Source organism: Schistocerca serialis, chromosome 6, assembly GCF_023864345.2.
Source record: "Schistocerca serialis cubense isolate TAMUIC-IGC-003099 chromosome 6, iqSchSeri2.2, whole genome shotgun sequence".
Classification (NCBI taxonomy): domain Eukaryota; kingdom Metazoa; phylum Arthropoda; class Insecta; order Orthoptera; family Acrididae; genus Schistocerca; species Schistocerca serialis.
Window position 1 is genome coordinate 217804291 of NC_064643.1, and position 23287 is coordinate 217827577.

The window sequence follows — 23287 nt, forward strand, 5'->3', positions numbered from 1 at the left end:
CCAAATTTAGCCATGTTGGCCTTGGTAAAGATCTAACCTCCCTCTCCCAATCCCTGCAATGGAAACACTTCTTCACCAGTAATCTCTCCAACACAAGCCAACCTAATTCCAAAATCGAACCCCGCCTTTCCCAGTTCATACTACCTCCAGCAATTTCTTACCTCCACCTTGGCCTCACTATCTTTCAACATTTCTCTAGAAGAAAGACTAGCCATACAGAACCTCAAAACCAATCCTTACATTATCATCCTGCCAGCAGACAAAGGTTCCACTACTACTGTTATGAACCGCAGCGGCTACCTGGTGGAATGCCTCTGCCAAATGTCGAACTCCATCTATAAACTCTTCCACAGTGATCCCACCCCAGAAGTGCCACATAACATCAAATCCTTGCTTGAATCCTTAGGCCTCTCACAGAACCTCTTCCAAGAATCCACTTCCCTCCTCAACCCCTATGACACCCCATACACCTGCCTGCTAGATGCTCCCCAAAATCCACAAACCCAACAATTCTGGACACCCCATTGTAGCTGCACATTGTGCTCCTACTGAGAGAATTTTGGCACTCATTGACCAACATCTCCAATCAATTGCCTGAAATCTAGCCTCCCACATCCTTTACTGACTCTCTACCATCCCCACTGCTTTACCTCCAGGATCCCTAGTCATCACTGTTGATGCCACTTCTCTATACGCCAACAGTCCTCATGCCAATGGCCTTGCCACTGTTGAACACTATCTTTCCCAACATCCTCCAGACTCCAAACCCACTACCTCAATTCTCTTAGATGTTACTAACTTCATCCTACATTACTAACTTTAACCTAACACACAACTACTCTTTTGTAGGCAAGATATAGGCACAAGCCTGTGGCACAGCTATGAGCATCTGCATGGTATCTTCCAATGCCAACTTGTTTATGAGCCACCTAGAGGAAATCTTCCCAGCATCTCAAATCCCCGAACCCCTGGTCTGGTTCAGAATCATTGTTGATATCTTCATGAGCTGGACTCAAGGCCACGACACCCTATCCTCATTCCTTCACAACCTCAACATCTCTCTCCCATCCACTTCACTTGGTCCTTCTCAACCCAGAAGTCCCTCCCATATAGCTTGGCCACCCTGGGATGTCATATCTGCAATTATAAGAACTCCTTTGCCCAGTATACTGAAGGTCTCACAAAGGCCTACACTGACAGGCACTATCCCCCAGACCTAGTCTGCAGTTAGATTTCCTGTGCCATATCCCCAAATACCTCACAATCATCCCTCCAGTCCCAGGAAACAGCTAAAAAGGACCCCAATATGACCCTGGACTGGAACAACTTAACCACATAGTTTTTCAGGGCTTTGTCTATTATGATGCTCTGATAAGAGGGACGTCCTATCCAAGATCCTTCTCACCCCTCCAAAATTGGTGTTCCACTTCCCACCCAACCTCCACAACATTCTAGTCCATCCCTAAACCACTCCCAACTCCTTCCCACAGGGAACATATTCTTGTGGAAGACCCAGGTGCAATACCTCCCAAATGTTGCACCCAGCACTTCCTATTCCAGTCCTGTCACAGGCTTATCCTATCCCATCAGATGCCGGGCCACCTAGGACTGGGGCCATGTCATATACTAGCCCTGCTGCAGTCATTGGACAGATTTTATATTGATACGACTGCCAAACCAGCTGTCCACCAGGATGAGTAGCCACCAACAAACAGTGGCCAAGAGCAAAATGGACCACCCTGTGGCACAACATGTAGCTGAATACGACATGCTTGATTTCAATAGCTGTTTCACAACCCAGGCCATTTTCCCCTCCACCAGCAACTTTTCTGAGCTGCACAGATGGTAGCTATATTTACAACACATTCTCCACTACCGAAAATGTCACAGCCTCAACCTATGGCAAACTACTGTCCCCACACCCTCCACCCAACAGTTTCCACCACCTCTGTCCTTTCGCTTCCTCTCCATTCATGCCCCGTCATCCTCATTTTGTGCCGCTGTCCACCAATGCACCAACTGATCGTTTTCCCTTTCTCTGCTTCTCTCCTTTCTCACTCCCTGCCCCACCTCCCTCCCTTCCTGACAGCCTCCCAACACTGTGCTTGGCATCCTTGTGCTGCCACCATGTAATCCCTGCATGCTCCACCAGGGAGTGCTGACTTCACTCCCTCCCCCTTCTCCAAAGTACTCCAGACTTCTGCGTCCATTTGATGCAACACAATTGCATTCTGGCTGGACTGGCTGGAGATAGCGATGTGCTTGTTTTGTGAATGTGTGCTTGTTTTCCCTTCTGAAGAAGGCTCTGACCAAAAGCTCAAATATGTAACAGACTTTTGTTGCTCCTTTCTGTAACTCAAAGTGTCATCTTTACGGCGAGTAGCAATTTATCATTTCCATAACATCAAAAATATCTCGTACACACAGTTACCATTAGAATAGTTTCCCTAGACGTGCATTAATTTCAACAATCACTTTTATGTTGACAGTAATCATTCAAGATCAAAATACGGTCTTCTTTTATGGTGTTTATTGGCAAAGCAAACTCATGGCCTTAAGGGGAACAAATTTGGTCATGTGACAATGTACAGCCATGTGCTAGTTCAAAGTAGTGCATATAACTGCCTAACAGAGCAAGCACTTAATGTGATCGTGGAAACTGCCTTTGTGAGCAGCCACAGTGGCTTGCTGTTAATGCCACTAAATTTATCAGTGATCAGGTGGAGGAAGAAATAGAAAAGGGATGGAATGAGCAAGAAAAATGTTACAGCTAAGTACGTCAATGGTGCCCAAATTATGACAGGATGGTCATGACACTGTGACAAGTGGAACTGAAATATTTAACCCAAAGGAAAAACAGCAAAGTCCACGCATAAAAAATGCCATTGATGCCATGGATAGGTATGTCATTGGGTAGCCATTTCTTGGATGTTATGAATGTTACAAGAAAATACCTACTGTACAAGAACATCACAATTTATGTTGCACAGAATGGATTTCAAAGTTAGCAAACAAAAGGGAAGACATGGAGTCATGATGGTGATTGGAGAATGGACTGAATGGTGATGTAGTTTAAGGTACCAGCTATGGCACCCTAATATCATTCACTCTGGAGGGCCTTCACTCAGCAGACATTGTCCTCAGAAAACAGATGAGAAAGAAGTGATCAAATCTGAACTTGAATGTTTACAGTAGCTAGGAATAATCACTCCAATCATGTCAAGCTCACTGGGTCATTTCAACCGTTATTGTTCATAAACCATCTGGAATCAGTAGGATAAGTGGCAAATTTAAGGTCACTATCAATGCTCAATCACAGATTAATCAATTCCTCTGCTGTGCCAGGATGGACTACTGCCAAATTTGGCAGGTAGTCACTACTTTTATAAATTTAACCTTTCTAATGCATACCTGCAGTTACCCTTGGACGCAAACATGCATACTATCTTCATGATGAACATGCCTTTTAGACTATACCATACAACTGATTGCATCAATGTCGTAAGTACACTCTCTATTTGGCAATTGTATTTAAAACATGGTATCTCCCAGTGCATTAAGTACTTATATGACATCATGAAGAGGGCCACGAGGAAGTAACATCTTGTCTTACATGCTTTGTTTGATATGCTCCAGGCTCACAATCTTAAATGGAGATTAGAAAAGTGTACTTATATTTTGGAGATATAGTAAGTAAAGCTAGTCTGTGCCCACTATTGGATCATGCAGAGGTAGTAGACGAACTGCCAGTTTTCTGAAATTGTAAAGAACTCTAAGCTTTTCTTGGGAATATAAATTATTGTGGAAATTTTGTATCCAGGGAGGCCCACATTTGTCACTCACTAAATCTTTTTTTTTTTTTTTTTTTTAAAGGGTGCAAAGTTTATATAGTTTGACAGCAGCAGTGAAGGGATCTACCAAAAATCACATAAAACATAAAAAGGAATAGCGAAGTAAAGATTAAAACTTTTTGGACAGCTTTACCAAATGAAAGTGGGCAGACTAACCAAGCAAATATCCCGTATTTCTGGTAAAAGAAGTCAATGATTGCCTAAACCACACATACAAGGACAGACTAGAAAGAAACAACATCAAAGAATCAGAACCAACAGATATAAGCTCTTTCAGAACTAGACCCTTTATTTAAAAAGGTACTCAGGCAGGGAAAAAACAAGAACTGGGCAGAAGAAAGATAAAAGCAACATTGAGAGAAGACGAAGGAGTAATGGAAAAAGAAAACAACAAGGAAAGTAGAAGATGTTAAGCTGTTACATGAGCCCAGTTTGTAGTGAGGAGAAATAAAAGACCAATGCAATGAAGAAGCTTCTGGCTGCAATACTGAAAGAAGCAGTGTGGCGATACTGAGTATTTCATGTTGGTCACAGCTGTGAAAATCCCTTTTTTTACTTTATTTACTGAACACATTGATGTACATTTAATAGGAAAAACAACATTCACATTATACAGGGTGATTCAGAAAGAATACCACAACTTTAAAAATGTGTATTTAATGAAAGAAACATAATATAACCTTCTGTTATACATCATTACAAAGAGTATTTAAAAAGGTTTTTTTTCACTCAAAAACAAGTTCAGAGATGTTCAATATGGCCCCCTCCAGACACACGAGCAATATCAACCCGATACTCCAACTCGTTCCACACTCTCTGCAGCATATCAGGCGTAACAGTTTGGATAGCTGCTGTTATTTCTCGTTTCAAATCATCAATGGTGGCTGGGAGAGGTGGCCAAAACTCTCCATACAGTTGATTGTGGAATTTGCAGCTCTCTGCTAGCTCTGCGAGTCGATTTTCCTGGGCTGCGAACAAATGCTTGCTGGATGCGTGCTACATTTTCATCACTCGTTCTCGGCCGTCCAGAACTTTTCCCTTTGCACACACACCCATTCTCTGTAAACTGTTTATACCAATGTTTAATACACCACCTATCAGGAGGTTTAACACCACACTTCGTTCGAAATGCACGCTGAACAACTGTCGTCGATTCACTTCTGCCGTACTCAATAACACAAAAAGCTTTCTGTTGAGCGGTCGCCATCTTAGCATCAACTGACGCTGACGCCTAGTCAACAGCGCCTCGAGCAAACAAATGTACAACTAAATGATACTTTATAGCTCCCTTAATTCGCCGACAGATAGTGCTTAGCTCTGCCTTTTGTCGTTGCAGAGTTTTAAATTCCTAAAGTTGTGGTATTCTTTTTGAATCACCCTGTATTTCTAGAGTGAGGCTCTTCTCTCTTGCTTCAAAGAGTACGTTAAGCTTGTCTTACATCTTCGGAAATTATAAGACTAGTATGTCATGAACAAATTCTAAATTCTGATTGGACACTTAGGATTGATACTGACTATAAGTGTGACATCTGCAAAAGTGAAGATTAACTACTGGAGGAGATTAATCATGAATTCTTTGCTTTTTAAGATTTACTCTTGCTAACAAAGTATAGAAGAATAAATATTTTATACCTCATGTGGTTTACCCTCATAGAGTTTCACTCTCTTGTGCCATTCATGAACATTGTGTGGATTCTGTCTGAGTAACACTGAATTCAGAAGCAGTAATCGCCGCTCCATAAGATGTTCAAATCGAGCGAGACGTAAATCGAGATCAATGTCATCTGAAATATACATAGAACAACTATTAAATCATCAGTTCCATGACTTATTTTACAAACAATATAACTGCTTTTATGCACTGAATATATACCAAGTGTGAATTGACTGTTTACAAATAGGTATTTAATTGCTTGAATAGTTATCAGGAGTAAAATGGCAACTAATGTTATACCCAATAACTATTAAGCAGATATTGCTTTGGGAAAGGCTCAGACAGTACATTAGGCACATAACTGGCAAAAACTTTCCTTTGCATCTGCACAACTCTAACAATTTACTGGATCATCTGAAATCAGCAACTGTTCTCCATCAACTCTACATCCTAATTGTCACTGTCGATCCCACCTAACTTTATCAAACATTTCCAATAAAAACAGCTGTGGGTAGATAGAATTATTAATGAAGAGGTACTGAATCAAACAGAAAATATTTATGGCATAACTTCACTGAAAGAAGGGATTGGCTGAGGCATCAAGGAATCATGAATTTGGTGGTGGAGGGAAGTTGGTGGGTAAAAATTGTAAAAGGTGACAAAGGCTTCAATACGTAATCAGGTTCAAATGGATGTATATTGCAGTATTTACACAGAGATGAAGAGGTTTGCACAGCATAGAAAATGTGGACAGCTACTGTCAAACTAGTTTTTGGACTGAAGACTATAACAACAACTTATTAATTATTATTTCGTTTTAAGACAAGAGAGAGACAAATAGCTAATAGGTCTTCAAAATCATAATAATGAAATCTTATAACAACCTCTTCCAATATAATTCAGAGACAGCTGTCTCAAGGAATCCAGGGACCAACAACAGCTTATCTTACTACTACACTGGTGGTGGTGCAGTGATGGTGGTAGTGGCGATACCAGCCTGCAGTAGCATGGAACTGCACTAATAAAATAATTACATTGTGTTTTGTAATGTAGTTTGCAACAAATACATAAAATGTATAGTTTTTACACAAAATTCGAAACTCACGGTGCTTCTCTGAAAGTTACAAATGGTTAACAAGCCAAGGAAAAATAAATTGTTGCATTTTCAGCAGAATTATTTTAACATGCTAACCAAAGCAGAGATGACAGATCTTTCAGAATGGTCACCATGCAAAGTGTGGGTGTGAAGGGGTTCCACTTAATATTGACAAAAAATGTGAGCTTCACTTTAGAATGGCACCCCCCCCCCTCCCCCCCAGTGCTCAGCATTTCCCCTGCAGCCCTTGCTCAAAACCCCCACCACATCCACTCTCTCCATGCGTGCCCTGCTGATTTGCTGATTGAGCATCTACCAGCCGAAGTATTTTGTGTGGAATCTAGTTACAGGTGTGCTGTTCAAATGCAGGTGTGCACTACTTTGGCTGTAGTGTCCCGTCTTATGTCCGCTGTATGTAGGAGGTGTAGTAACTGGTGGGTTATTACAGTAATGCGGCAGGCTGTTACGGGTTCTGTGCAGATAACATTGAACAAAACTTATGACGGAGGGCAACTTTGAATAGTCTTCTTCCAACACTAGCAAATTTTACCCATCATCTAGAGAAATGTAGTCTTATATTTGAAATTCTTTCCTGCATTCCAGTGAGAATAATACTGTACCATATTTAATTTGTTAGGGTCAACCGGTTCAGTTAAAAACACACTCTAAAGTAAAACAACAAATGCTTACATGAGATTTGGACTTTTTCTTACCAACAGCAGCAACTCACAATTCTGTAAATGGAAAGCTGTTCTACAACATGTTCTTCAGTTTCCATTACTAATATGGTTTCATCTTATGACAACTGATATGTGAATCTACTTTTTTATGCAATACCCATCCCATTCCTTCACAGCAGGTGCCTTTCATTTTCTGTCCTCCAATATCTGTCATCTTCCTTTATATTTATTTATTTGTCATACCTCCTGTTGATACACAAATTGAGCAGATAGTCCTGCAGGAGAGTTTGTCATGTTCCACAAAAGGCAAGGAATGGACAAACTCTTGGACCAGAGGCCTTGGTGCAGTCTGCAGGCAGTGATGCTGGTCGGCAAGTTAACACAAGGTGACACACAGAAACTCGACAGCTGCTCAGCAATGATTTGAGTAAAGCTTGAAGAAGTAATTCAGGCCAGACTGTACACAACAGATTCAGTGAGCAGCCACTAACTAGAACAGTATCTGATTTTGGTCGATTTTTATTTAGTATTCGTACTCTGAGCTACTTATAACTGCATTATGATTGCTCATTTCATTGAATTAACCTCTGTTTTTGCTGGTGAAATAAGTAGTGACTGTTTTGCACTACAACTTTGGCAATGAGATTTCAATCAACCATAAACATGTAACATGGATGCTTGCTGGTAAAGGTGCTGAAAAAGTAGCAACAGCTGTAGCAGTACACAAGATCACACTTCAATAGCAGCATTTGGATATTTTGCAGAACCATTTGATAGCACTGGCATACCCAATTTTTTCATTGTTTACTGAAGGCATGGATGAATGAAATACTTATTTATAGTGAGCAAAAAATCACCTTCCATCATTAAAGGTACTTGATCCTGTTAATCAGCATTTGCTTTTTTCCTCTTGGTCAGTTCCCTGTCTGGGCCATTTACTGGAAAATTACCATTTACTCAGATTTGTGAGGTGTTTTCAGAGTATTACAGCTACAAAACACATTTAATGCAAGGCTGTTAGACTGATACCTGTCAAAAAGGTCTCTATCAGTATTATACAGAGAAGATTGCTGATTGAAAAGATTTGGGTCGAAATTTTCACTTTGTGCTAAGTAATATGCACTGTGAACAATGCTGTGCCAACTCTTTCACTCATCAAAACAGTCCACAGGCTTTCAAATGAGCTGCAAAATTTGTTGCTCATACTGAAATATTCTGCCATTGTTTCTGCAGAATCACCAATGACTGCACCATGGCATACAGCATTTCGCAGCCAGAAATCAGACGGCATTCATCTCATGGCCCATAGGCGGTAGCATCACCGCCACTTAACAGCACAGGCGTGATCACCCGTAAACCGCTTCTGCAGTAACCCCGGCAATGTCAGCCAGTGTACAAACGCAAAACAGCAATCTACAGACTATGAGCTAATCAAGACATGCCATGCCACCGCAGGATCACCAGTGGCCGGAGTACTCCTGCATGTACAGACTAGTTAACATTGCACTCCCTGCCACGGACAGTAGTACAAAGACAGGCTGTAGTCTTGCAAAACATTTGGACTCACTCCTTGTAATTGCAGACTTACTACACACACTTGAAGTGACAGTGCTGTATGATTGTGATAGGGACTCAGTGTGTAATTTCATCTGACTGTGTTTGTATTCACACTGTGTGTGAAGTTCAATTGAGAGATTAAACTTGTTTTTCCACTCATACCTCCAGTCTTCATTGTTCTGCGATTTCTGGATCCAACAAATTAGTGGTGATAGAGACTGGTTGTTCGTTTCGATTTCGGTTTTGGTTTTGTTGGTTTCTACCTTGCTTCTGGTCAGGTGTCTCATAACCTCCGATGAAGGGGTCAACGCGCATTTCTTTTCTTCTCTTGTTTTGTGCAAACGGCATTGGGGACATCCATTTGTTCCTTTGCATTTGTCTTACTTGTTTCTTCTCTCCTTCTCGCCATGTCAGCTCCCCAAACTGAGGAACCTGTGTCACTCAAAGAGCTTTTCAAGTATCAATCAATGCAATACTCTCAGCAGATGGTGAAGTTGACACTGCTGTTGGATGACTGGCAGTTACTGCAACAAGCCTTGCATCAGCACCTCATCCAGGGTGACAACAGCAGTAGCCAACACTGATTGGCCTCGCCTTTCTGCAAGTTTGACGATGCCATGGAAGAATGGGATGAATAGAAACGACAGCTGTTTCAACACTTTGTGGCCTACATTTCACAGGATGTTCAGTGCTCTTATTTCTTTTCTTGGGTTGGGGTTGACATTTTGCACATCTGCATTAAGCTGTTTCTCCTTACTCAGCCGGAATCAGTTCCTTTCTCTGACATCGATCACGCTCTTGATAAGTATTTTGACTCTCAGGTGTTGCTTGCTGCTGCTCATTATAAGTTTTTTCACACAAAATGCCAACCTTCTCAGTCATGGGTAACTGAGTTATGTGGTATGACCCGCACATGCAAATTTGTCTGACCTTGTAGTAAGTCACATGCTGACGCTACTTTGCGGGTCACTATTGTTCAAAATGTTACCAATTCCGGCATCATGCGGAGGTTTTCAAGCTCTCATATCCTTCCCTTGAGGATGTCGTTCCTATAAATGAGGCACAAGAATTATTTAACACTTAACACCACTGAGTTGGAGATGTCTCCCCCCCCCACCCCCTGCCCACTTTATGGTTGCCCCCCTTGACACTCATCAGTCCCCTCCACACAGGTCGTCTGAGTCTACCGGTTACTGTAGACAACCCACATCATGTCTGCAACAGCTCCACCCCACTGGCAAGTAGCAATCCTGCCCTCAGTGTTATATTTTTCATGATAGGGATGCTGTCATTTTTGCTGAGTCAAATGTTTGTTTTGCAAGAAGGTTGGCCACATTCAAGAAGTTTGCTGCAAAAAATTGTACAGCCAGTCTGTCCCTCTGTCCACTTTCTGCTCGGAGGCAATGGATGTTAATCTGGTTGACTGCAATGATACTGTGCTCCTGTACTAGTCAGTTTCTGACGAGACGCCTCAGTTGAAATCTGGTATAGTGTTTCCACTGCATGAGGGTTGGCTCCACTTGTCAGTTCTCCCCAGCAGCCCTCCTTGTTTATACGGGAACCAAATAAGCTGTGTATTCAGTTGCGCATCTGGAACCAGGTTGTACAATTACAGCTGGATACTGAGGTTAGGTGACTTTGATTAATAGAGGCACGTTCAAGAAGCTCGGTTCTCCATGGCTTGATGCTCCAACACAGGCCTTCATGCATACATGAGATTGCATCACCATCCTGGGCACCTGTTCTTTGCTAATGCCATACTGTTCTACCACTAAGACAGTTCCAGTCATGGTGCTCCACCCCTATGACAGTCCTAAAATTTTTGGCCTTAATGCCTTTGACATTTTTGGTCTTCAGATCTCAGATAATGTGGAGATAATTAACTCTTATGACAGCATCACGAAGCTCTGTGACAAATTCCACCAGCTTTTTGAGGACTCTCTGGGTGGGGCTAAATGTTTTTTCACTCACATTTCCTCGAAGGATGCGGTCCAGCTAAGGTTCACCAAAGCTCGGGAAGTTCCTCAAGCTATTCTGGACACTGTTGCAGCGGAATTGCATCGTATGCAGGACCTGGGTGTTCTTCCACACATTTCTGCTAGTCAATGGGCATCCTCCCTCATCACTGTCACGAAACCCAACAGCCGCCTTCACCTGTGTGCTGATTTTAAATCCACTGTTAATGCAGTGTGTCATAGAGTCCTACCCTCTTCCTTGCCCCAAGCAGTGAATGGACAAATTACAAGGGGGCATGATCTTTTCCAAGATCGATCTCTGGAATGCTTAATTGCAACAATGAGAAAACGTCTTTCCTCATTGTCACCATTCACATCGGCCTGCTCCAATACCAGTGTCTCCCTTTCGGCAGTGCTTCTGCCCTCACCATCTTCCAACGATTTCTGAAATAACTGACATCGAAAGTACCCTCTTGCGCCAATTATGTGGATGACATTGTCATTACCAGCAGGACTCCAGAGGAGCATCTTAGGAACCTGGAGTGCCTATTCTAGGCCCTTCCTTATCCTGGTTTCAGGTGCAATTGGGAGAAATGAGAGTTTTTCTGTACTCAAATCAAATATATCAGTCACATCATTGCCTCAGAGGGTGTTTGTTTGACCTTCTGACAAACTCATGGAGGCTATTCAGGAGCTCCCTTCCTGACAAATCTCTCTGAGCTTAAGGCTGTTTTCGACAAGATCTCATATCATTTCCACTGCATACATAATGCCACTCGGATCACAGCAGCCTTGCATGCCCTCTGGTGGAAAAATTTTTCTTTCATCTGGTCTTTTGAGCAGGAGAACGCTTTCCACACTTTAAAAACAGTTTTGCTTAGCGACAGGGTTCTTGTTCACTTTGATCCAGGTAAACCAGTGGTGCTTGCGGTGGATGCCTCCTCTTACTTACGGCATATGGGCAGTGCTCTCCCACAAAGCCAGCACAATGGACTGCCCAATTGTGTTTGCATCAAAACTGCTTAACATAACTCAAGTCAACTACAGTCAGCTGGTGGAGGAGGTGGCCTTGGCAATCATCTACTGCATTTCCAAATTTCATCAGTGTTATGGACAGAAATTGTCTGCTGACAGATCACAAGCCCCTTACAAGTTTGTTCCACAGCGCCTGTACCCATCTGGATGGTGAAAAAAACTTCAAAGTTGGGCACTTATCCTGGCGAACTATAATTACGACATTCTCTATCGCCCCACTGCCCACAACGTCAATGAGGGTACCGTGTCCCATCTCCCCTACATCCAAATACGGAATGTGATTCTTCGGAGGAAGCGTGTTTTCACCTTGACCACATTGAGGAAAGCACAGTGGCTTTGTTCTCAATTGACAACCGTCAACTGGCAGCAGCCACGGGACAAGATGCTACTCTCTGGCTCCTCTGCCGGTTTATCCAGTCTGGCTGGCCGGAGACTGAGGTGGCCATTCCTACTGTTCATTTTCCCAGCATGATGCATTTTCTGTCCAACAGGGGGTTGTCCTTTTACACACACCAAATGAGCAGATCAATGTGCTAATCACGGCATTTCTATAGCAGCACATGTTGAGCTTGCTTCACAAGGGTCACTAGGGTATCATCTGTACAAAGCAGTTGACCAGGAAGCACTGTACATAGTTTGGTAAGGACAAAGACATTGAACGCATGATCATGAGTTGCAGGAATTGTGCTGAGAACTTGACTGCTCCTCTTGATCAGTTTTTCGACTGGCCCCTGGCAATGAATTCACATAAATTTTTGCTGGACCATTTGGGGGTTCATGGTGGCTTAACATAGTGGATGTCTTTTCCAAATTTCCTTTTGTTGCCCCTCTGAGTTCCACCACGTCAGGCAGCACAATCCGGGCCTTGGTGACTATTTTCTGCCAAGAAGGGTTGCCTACCCCCTTGTATTGGATAACAGCTCACAATTCACCTCCACTGAATTTGCATCCTTTTGCAAGGCTAACGGCATCACTCACATCCACTCAGCACCATTTTCACCACAGTCCAATAAGGAAGCAGAAAGGTTCGTGCAAACATTCTCGGCCCAAAAGTACGGCCGTCTCACTCCAAGGAAACTGCTCTGCTCCTGTTCCTCTCCTAACAACATACCAAGCGTCAAGAAGATAAGTCTCCTGCTGAACTTCTCCACTGCAGACCCCACCAAATTGCACCGCATCTCATTCACCCTCCACGCTCCCATGACCCCCCTCCCCCTCCCTAAATTCAGGACCAATGACAAGGTGTACTTTCGGGTTTTTCACAGGGGTCATTCACGGGCATCTGGGATTGTCATCCACTCTGTAGGTAGCACTACATATGTCATTGAGGATGGAACGGGGCACCATCAGCACAGGCATCAAAATCAGCTTGCCCCACACTACTCCTGACTTCTTCATTACAGAGCAGGCACCATATCTCCTAGCGGTTCCCAAAAAAGAATGTCATCCCACTGACCCGGCACTCCCTGCAGGTCTTCAGATCTGTCCATCGTTGTCCCCATCACCGCTTTGGGGGTATGCACCATCTCCATTTTGGGCTCCACTCCTGCCATTGCTGCCAGTGGTACCACAGCCAGTCCAGTCACCAGCCCTGCCTTCAAATCCCCTGCCTCCTTCACTGCAGCCTTCATCCTCATGCTTGTCTCCAGAGACGCCTATGGACCTGGACTACCCTGTCACAGCGGAAGCCCCCTCAGTTGGATCGGCAACTGGCAAATGCCGCTTGCAGGGCTTCCTCAGAGTTCCCTGGAGAGTTGGCTTGCAGAATCCACACCTGGCCTGCCTGCATCACCCTGCCTCCACCCAGACCTTCCCCCCGTTGCCATCGTCTATGAACACTACACCACCATGGTGCAGCATTTTGGGTTGGAAGTAATGCAGTATCATCAATGACCGCAGCACGGTGGACAGCGTTTCGGATCATGTTTGAACTTCAACTGAGAGATTAAAATTGTTTTTCTACACATGCTTCCAGCCTTTGTTGTTACGCACTTCCTGGATACAACAGTTTCCAAGGTGGAATGTCAGCTTGAAGCTATTAATGGCAGTTTCCGCTTTGATAGAAGATTTAAGGAAACTAAGCAATCAGTTAACTCAGTGCCTATGTCTCACGGGCCAGCCAACCAGCAGTGTAAATTGAGGTCCTCCCTACACAACTGACTCAGCAAGTATCAATACATCAGGCTCGATACAGCTACACTTCTTCATCTTTCTCCTTGGTAGATTTTGACCAAAGGGATACTTTACAGAAAATACCATCAAAACGTTAACCTTTCTGTACCAGAGGTTTTCTGCAAACACTCTTCATATTATTGTTTCCAGCTATGGACAACATATTTTTCATGTGGTGAGAAAAGCCGCATTCGCTCAGCATGCAGTCTTCACCCCTTTTGTTGCTTTAATTGGACCATATCACCTGATACAATTAACACCATTTCCAAGCAGTGTAATCTTGGAACAGCAATCTACACCAATTGTCTTGCATGGCCAGTCTCCTAATAAGTTCTTAGAATGATGTGATACACTTATATGTGCCTCCAAATGTATGCCCCATAGTGTTTCCATCGTTCCATAGTGATTAGTGGGGAGATACATGAATAACGGTGATGGCATACTGGCATGTTTACTGGCAACTGGCTCATAATGATGTTGCACACCTGATGTGCTCCAGCTAGCAGTGTGCATCTCAGCAAGCAGCTCACTTCCTGACCTCGCCGAATGGAACTGTCAAAACAATTGTAAATTCACTTGGTCGGAACCTCCATGAATGCAATGTGGGCTGTCAAAGTGAATTTCTATACATGTACAAGATGTCATCCATTATAGCACAGGCCCAATTTCTATGTTGGTGCAAGTTGATGCTACTGAAGAACTGTGATGAAAATGACTGTCCATTTATTTCATTGAAATCTGCCTGATTTTCTGAACACCAAGACATTCAGCATCTATTAACAAATATGTCTCACCCTTAGCCAAACAGTAAATCCAACACAATAGTTTAGACTTTTATGGCCCAAATGAACGGGACTATTGTGTCCATTAACCTGATTCTGTACTAACTCTGTTTCTAAGCAAGAGACAATTAACACTCATTGCTGGCTGCAGCTTGGCCAAAAGTATCCAGATGTCCAAACAAGGACACCGCTCAGGTCCCTGAAGCCACCAATGTGCGAACACCAGTGATATCACAACCAATTCACCATCTGCATCTGGGCATGGACTTCTGGACAACAGAGAGGTTGGATTGTAACATGGTCGTAACTGCCGTCTGCTTCATGTCTGCTGTGCAGCGAGCTACGTTAATTTAAGTATTAACTGTATTTTTCTTACTTGTCACTTCTTCTTCCGCGTGTTTTTGCTTTTAGGAAGCTTTAATTGTCGAGTGCTAGTAATGGTGTTCCATAGATTTCATGTTTGTTTTGAATACAGTCAGAGAGAGTCCCTTTAGTCAGCCATAGTGCCAGTAGTGCTAGTGTTTGTTTTCAATACAGTCCAGAGACAGGTAGCGCTATTTTCATTGTTTTCTACAAGAAGTGTCTAGCAACCGCAGTTTAGTCAACAAACAGCCGCCTTTAGTGAATTAGCAGTCTAGTTAAAAGTTGATTAACTCTCTACAATAAATTGATTTCTTAGGATGGATAGGATGTGTGACTGCTGTGTACGGACGCAGGAGGAGCTGGCCACTGTTTGCGAACTGCTGAACGTGTTGATGGCCGTGGTCAGCCGTATTCAGGCTGCTGCCTCAGAGTGTAGCGGCAGTGGGGAGTCTGGTGCGTCGCATGGTACACCCCAAGTGTTACATGCTTCACCCACTGTCCCTGCTGTCGAGACATCTTTGCGGGTACCGGGCACGGTTGGGCCACCCTCTCCCCAAGGGAAGTGGCGGGTTCAGCAGTGTTCGCGGCGCACGAGGCGGAGGGTCAATGTGGAGGCTGGCCGTGTGGCATCGCCTGCTCTGCCTGTGAGTGGACATGTGGCCGCTCCTTCAGCAGGGTCCGAGCAGGCACACGGGAGGAGGGGTTTATTAGTTATTGGGAGCTCCAACGTTACGCAGGTGATGGAGCCCCTTAGGGAAATAGCGGAAAGGTCGGGGAAGAAGGCCAGTGTTCACTCTGTCTGCTTGCCGGGGGGTCTCATCCAAGATGTGGAGGAGGCCCTGACGGCAGCGATAGAGAGCACTGGGTGCACCCGACTGCAAATTGTTGCTCATGTCGGCACCAATGACTTCTGTCGTCTGGGTTCAGAGGTCATCCTCAGTTCGTACAGGCGGAGTGGAATCTGAGCTAACTATTTGTAGTATCGTTCCCAGAACCGATCGCGGTCCTCTGGTTTGGAGCCGAGTAGAAGGCTTAAACCAGAGGCTCAGACGATTCTGCGGAGATCTGGGGTGCAAATTTCTCGACCTCCACTATCGGGTGGAGAAATGTAGGGTCCCCCTGAATAGGTCAGCCGGAAGCGGCTACAAGGGTAGCGGAGTACGTGTGGAATGCACATGTGGGTTTTTTAAGTTAGAGAATTCCCTCTCTAGGCCCGACAAGACGCCTCCTGAGACGCGGCAAGGTAGGAGTAGGCAAAATGCAACAGGGAACAACAATATTAATGTGCTCATAGTAAACTGCAGGAGCATCTATAGAAAGGTCCCAGAACTGCTCTCATTAATAAACGGTCGCAATGCCCATATAGTACTAGGGACAGAAAGTTGGCTGAAACCAGACGTAAACACTAATGAAATTCTAAACTCAGATTGGAATGTATACCGCAGAGACAGACTTGACAATGAAGGGGGAGGCATGTTTATAGCGATAAGAAGTGCAATAGTATCGAAGGAAATTGAGGGAGATTCGAAATGTGAAATAATTTGGGTGAAGGTAACGGTTAAAGCAGGCTCAGACACGGTAATTGGATGTCTCTATAGGCCCCCTGGCTCAGCAGCTGTTGTGGCTGGAAATAATAATTTGGAAAATATTTCGAGTAGATTTCCCCACCATGTTATAGTTCTGGGTGGAGAGTTTAATTTATCGGATATAGACTGGGAGACTCAAACGTTCATAATGGGTGGCAGGGACAAAGAATCCAGTGAAAGTTTTTTAAGTGCATTATCTGAAAACTACCTTTAGCAGTTAAACAGAGAACCGACTCGTGGCGATAACATATTAGACCTTCTGGTGACAAACAGACCCGAACTATTTGAAACAGTTAATGCAGAACAGGGAATCAGCTATCATAAAGCGGTTACTGCATCGATGATTTTAGCCGTAAATATAAATATTAAAAAAGGTAGGAAGATTTTTCTGTTTAGCAAAAGTGACAAAAGGCAGATTACAGAGTACCTGATGGCTCAAGTACAGATAGTGTTGAGGATCAGTGGACAAAGTTCAAAACCATCGTACAATACGCGTTAGATGAGTATGTGCCAAGCAAGATCGTAAGAGATGGAAAAGAGCCACTGTGGTACAACAACCGAGTTAGAAAACTGCTGCGGAAGCAAAGGGAACTTCACAGCAAACATAAGCATAGCCAAAGCCTTGCAGACTTACGCGAAGCGAAATGTAGTGTGAGGAGGGCTATGCGAGAGGCGTTCAATGAATTCGAAAGTAAAGTTCTATGTACTGACTTGGCAGAAAATCCTAAGAAATTTTGGTCTTACGTCAAAGCGGTAGGTGGATCAAAACAAAATGTCCAGACACTCTGTGACTAAAATGGTATGGAAACAGAGGAAGACAGACTTAAGGCCAAAATACTAAATGTCTTTTTCCAAAACTGTTTCACAGACGAAGACTGCACTGTAGTTCCTTCTCTAGATTGTCGCACAGATGACAAAATGGTAGATATCAAAACAGACGACAGAGGGATAGAGAAACCATTAAAATCGCTCAAAAGAGGAAAGGCCGCTGGACCTGATGGGATACCAGTTCGATTTTACACAGAGTACGCAAAGGAACTTGCCCCCCTTCTTGCAGTGGTGTACCGTAGGTCTCTAGAAGAGCATAGCGTTCCAAAGGATTGGTAAAGGGCACAGGTCATCCCCGTTTTCAAGAAGGGACATTGAACAGATGTGCAGAACTATAGACCTATATCTCTAACGTCGATCAGTTGTAGGATTTTGGAACACGTATTATGTTCGAGTATAATGACTTTTCTGCAGACTAGAAATCTACTCTGTAGGAATCAGCATGGTTTTCGAAAAAGACGGTCGTGTGAAACCCAGCTCGCTCTATTCGTCCACGAGACTCAGAGGGCCACACACACAGGTTCCCAGGTAGATGCCGTGTTTCTTGACTTCCGCAAGGCGTTCGATACAGTTCCCCACAGTAGTTTAATGAACAAGGTAAGAGCATATGGACTATCAGATCAATTGTGTGATTGGATTGAAGAGTTCCTAGATAACAGAACGCAGCATGTCATTCTCAATGGAGAGAAGTCTTCCGGAGTAAGAGTGATTTCAGGTGTGCCCCAGGGGAGTGTCATAGGACTGTTGCTATTCACAATATACATAAATGACCTTGTGGATGACATCGGAAGTTCACTGAGGCTTTTTGCAGATGATGCTGTGGTGTATCGAGAGGTTGTAACAATGGAAAATTGTACTGAAATCCAGGAGGAACTGCAGCGAATTGACGCATGGTGCAGGGAATGGCAATTGAATCTCAATGTAGACAAGTGTAATGTGCTGCGAATACATAGAAAGATAGAGCCCTTATCATTTAGCTACAAAATAGCAGGTCAGCAACTGGAAGCAGTTAATTCCATAAATTATCTGGAAGTACGCATTAGGAGTGATTTAAAATGGAATGATCATATAAAGTTGATCATTGGTAAACCAGATGCCAGACTGAGATTCATTGGAAGAATCCTAAGGAAACACAATCCGAAAACAATGGAAGTAGGTTACAATACGCTTGTTCGCCCACTGCTTGAATACTGCTCGGCAGTGTGGGATCCGTACCAGATAGGGTTGATAGAAGAGATAGAGAAGATCCAACGGAGAGCAGCGTGCTTCGTTACAGGATCATTTAGTAATCGCGAAAACGTTACGGACATGATAGATAAACTCCAGTGGAAGACTCTGCAGGAGAGACGCTCAGTAGCTCGGTACAGGCTTTTGTTAAAGTTTAGAGAACATACCTTCACCGAAGAGTCAAGCAGTATATTGCTCCCTCCTACGTATATCTCGCGAAGAGACCATGAGGATAAAATCAGAGAGATTAGAGCCCACACAGAAGCATACCGACAATCCTTCTTTCCACGAACAATACGAGACTGGAATAGAAGGGAGAACCGATAGAGGTACCTAAGGTACCCTCCACCACACTCCGTCAGGTGGCTTGCGGAGTATGGATGTACATGTACATGAGAGGGGGTGACAGGTGTACCTTCTAACAACCCAGGAATGTGTTCATAAATGTCACTAACACCAGCTGTAGTCATGGGAGTTGAGAGGAGTCCTGGTGTAACAGTCTGTACCAGACCAGCAGCTTCAGTCATGCCCACTGCTGTGGTTACCATGCCAGAAGGTCTCTGACTCACTTCAGCATGCATGTAGCTGATGCCATAAGTAGATGAGATGCTTTCACCCACTTTATTCCCAAAGAACCAACCACCAAGTTTCAAACATAGGGTGGAGGATTGCTGTATCAACTTCCGTATCAAGCAGTGAGCTAACCAAGAGAGTTTGCCCCCTTGCACAGGAGATATGAGCATACCGAACTACAGACCTGAGACCAATGAGGTGCAGTTCATAGTCAGAGAGGCCAGATGGATTTCAGTTTTAAGAAGGTGCTGATTAAAGTAATTTGAGTAATATTTAATGACATGATTCAAATCAGATATTATTCAACACTCAGTGAATGGACAGGGACTAGAGACATATCTAGTTTTGATTGCCTTGTGTTTATTATTTTTACTCCAACCTAGCAGTGCCTAGACTCAGCACATTTCACTGTGGAGCTAACAGTATTGTTTTTTGAATTTGTTACACAAATAAATGTTTTATATCACAACATTTCTTCCTCCTCCTTTGATATAAATTGCTGTTTCTATGGTTTTATTTCCGTTGCTTTGGTTTTGTTCCTCTTCCCCACTGTTTTCTTTCTCCTTCATCTCGGTTGATCTTCATCATATCTATGTTTCTGTTTCTGTCTTTCTCACTCCCTCATCTGACAATGGAAAATCCAGGATGGAATGCAACAATATTATGAAAAGGAAAGTTGTCACTCACCATATAGTGGGGATGCTGAGGCACAACACAAAGACTGTCACAGATAAAGCTTTTGACCAGTAAGGCCTTCATCAAAAATAGTTCACACACACACACACACACACACACACACACACACACACACATACAGAGAGAGAGAGAGAGAGAGAGAGAGAGAGAAACCAAATCACACAAATGACTGCAGTCTCACGCAACTGAGGCCACACTGCGAGCAGCTGCACCATTGCATGATGGGAGTGGCAACTGGGTGGGGGTAAGAAGGATGCTGGGGTAGGGAGGGGGAGGGATACAAGTGCATGATGGGAGTGGTGACTGGGTGGGGGTAAGAAGGAGGCTGGGGCATGGAGGGGAAAGAATAGAAGAGTACAAAAGTACCTTTGTTAGTCATTGTCCTCACCCGTCCAGCCCCTCCCCTGTTCCCATTCCAGCACTACGCAGTCCTCATTGCACCATTGCACCCAGTCTCTTACTTCTCTCGTTTTCCGCTACCTCCCCATCGCTCCCCTGCCCTCCATTTAACCTCCCACTGCACATAGCTGTCCTACCCTCCCTCCACCATATCCCTGCGTGCTCCGCAGTAGCACTGCACTGTCCATCACCCTTACTCTATTATCCCTCCCCCTCCCCACCCCAGCCTCCTCCTTACCCCGCCCAGTCGCCAGTCCATCATGCACTGGTGCTGCTGCTCGCTGTGTCAGCTCAATTGCCTGAGACTGCAGTCGTGTGTGTGAGTTGCGTTTGCGTGAACATGTATATGTGTGTGTGTGTGTGTGTGTGTGTGTGTGTGTGTGTGTGTGTAGCTGTTGTCTATTTTTGACGAATGCCTTACGGGCTGAAAGCTTTATTTGTGACAGGCTTTTTGTTGTGCCAATCTGTGATTCAGCATCTTTGCTATATGGTGAGTGGCAACTTATTAGTTTCACTCCCTCATCTTGTAGATTCGATTTACTAGGGCTGTATATATGTTCTCTGACTTGCTAAATATATTTTGTGATAATCCATGTGATTCACACAGGAAGGCCTAACAAAAAGTGTGATGACATCAGAACTGGTAACTGTTTATGTGAGAAAGTTACTGTTTGGCGAACTCAACCAATGAAAAGTCCAGGCTGGAATAACAACAATATTATAAAAGGATACATTGATACTCACCACATTGTGTAAATGCTGAGTTGCAAATAGGCACTACAAAAAGACCGCTAAACAAGTAAGCTTTCAGCCAAAAAGATTTTCCTCTGAATTAGACAAAACACACACACACACACACACACACACACATATACATGACCATTTACTCTGGCTGCCAAGAAGCAAGACTTTTAAGTCTGAAAGCTAAAAGTTTAGCAGTCTTTTCATTGTGTCTGTCTGAGACTCAACACCTCCTCTATGTGGTGAGTAGCACTCTATCCTCTTCATATTGTTGTTTGATAATAAATTTAATGTAATAGGCAGTTCAGCTCTAGACACTGTGAAGCAGGCTTCGTATCCCACAATTTAACTCCTTAAATGCATGAAACTGTACCACAGCCTTTCTTACGTGTGTACTTCACAGAAGTTGAGCTCCTCTGTGCATTTCAGCCTGAACTCATGTGCAGATTAAATCATCACCAAATGCAGAATGTTGACACTTTCCAGTACATAGGTCCCAGGTGATTTAAAAGTTTGTTGTTTGTTATATTGTTTCTTGTACTGCTAGAAACTTATGTTTCAAGAACTTTTATTTGGTAACACAAAGTTCATGTGTAAATGCAGAATATTACTACAACAAGATCTCAGAATGTTCTGAATTTTAACAAGTCTGAGTAATAGGTGCTGCCAGGTGACAGTAGTGCATCACTCTCCAATGAGACGTAAAAATAACACTTCTACTGTGGCAAGCTTACCTTCTTCTGTAGGATTTAGATTACTAGCTGCCTCTTCCATTCTCTTACTAAGACTCAATTCCTCGAACTGTGCATATGCATCAAATACTTGTGTGAAATCCCTTACAGTTGTTACAGTTTGAATGGCTTCTTCATAAATGTCACGGGCCTGCAATTATGCAAAATTTGTCTTACACATCTTAATCCGAAGATAATGAACAATGTCTAAAATTAAACACCACAAACATTTATAACTTCAAAATTACAGACAGCCAAACACATAACTTTTAATCACTGGTCACTAAAATTTGTAAAACAATTCAAGCGAGTATTGTGTTTGTACTTTTTCCCAACAAAGGAGGGAAAATTAGGATTAACATACTGTCAATTACAAAGCCATTAGAGAAAGAGCATGCAGTAAAAAAAAAAAAGACATGCCCTTTTCAAAGGGACCACCACTTTTGCATTATGTGATTTAGGGAAATCACAGAAAATCTAAATCTGGACAGTTGGATGAGGATTTGAACTGACACTTTCTCCAATATGAATCCAATGTCTTACAACTGTGCAACCATGCTCACAAGCAGATGTTCCTAGTGGTGGGATCAACTTTTTGAAACAATCTATACACTGATGTAGGTTAAGATCCAAGAAATCACACCCTGCAACCCATTCACACTGGTAGGTCCTCATTTGTGATTAACAATGAAAAAATTTTGGAAATTCATGTGATACTATATAGCTTTAATACTGGTAACAATTTACAGATTGGTTGCTTAGCGTAATGGTTAAGGTACTGACGTTACATGCAAAAGATTGTTGGTTCAAATCTTGCCTGGTACAGTCAATTTTTTTAAATTTTAAATCTTTATCAAAATGACTTTGATCATTATTTTTATTCAGTTAATTGTCTTAAAGGAATTTTTTTATTTGCATTCCTTTCTCACATCAGTTTACTCAATGTTTTATCTTCTTCAATTGCTCTTATTTTCTCTTCCTACCATTCTTTTTTCACTTTGAATATTTGTGCATGTAAATCTAATTACTTTTTATTTGTCTATCATAATGTTTAAACATTTGTAAGTGCCAATCTGTAACTAAAAAACCAAAGATTAAATAATCTATTTATACTGACTGTGCAATGGTCTCAAGAATGTATTGTTCATTACAAGATGTACATCTTTTTGGATGATAACTGTCATACAAACATTTAAAACGTACATTCTTACTGCACTATGGGCAAAATAATATGGATGATAATTTAAATGAAACAGGGATAGTAAGTAAAATGAAATTCATGTGAAATGAGAAGTAGAAATGATGTCTGCAATAACATGGATTAAAATGTCAGATGACAAAATGAAGCAATTAAATCAAAG

The 23287-nt window shown here is 42.9% G+C and overlaps 1 protein-coding gene across 4 annotated transcripts in view; it reads right to left on the minus strand.

Moving 5' to 3' along the window:
- LOC126483742 (pre-mRNA-splicing factor syf1 homolog) overlaps window positions 1-23287 on the minus strand; it is a 553324-nt gene that overhangs the window by 44279 nt on the left and 485758 nt on the right. For all 4 annotated transcript variants that reach the window (XM_050106878.1, XM_050106881.1, XM_050106880.1 and 1 more), the window contains 2 exons: window positions 21930-22077; window positions 5484-5635 (listed from right to left, as the gene is read on the minus strand). In XM_050106878.1, the coding sequence (XP_049962835.1) occupies window positions 5484-5635; window positions 21930-22077 (300 nt within the window). The remainder of the gene's footprint in view (window positions 1-5483; window positions 5636-21929; window positions 22078-23287) is intronic.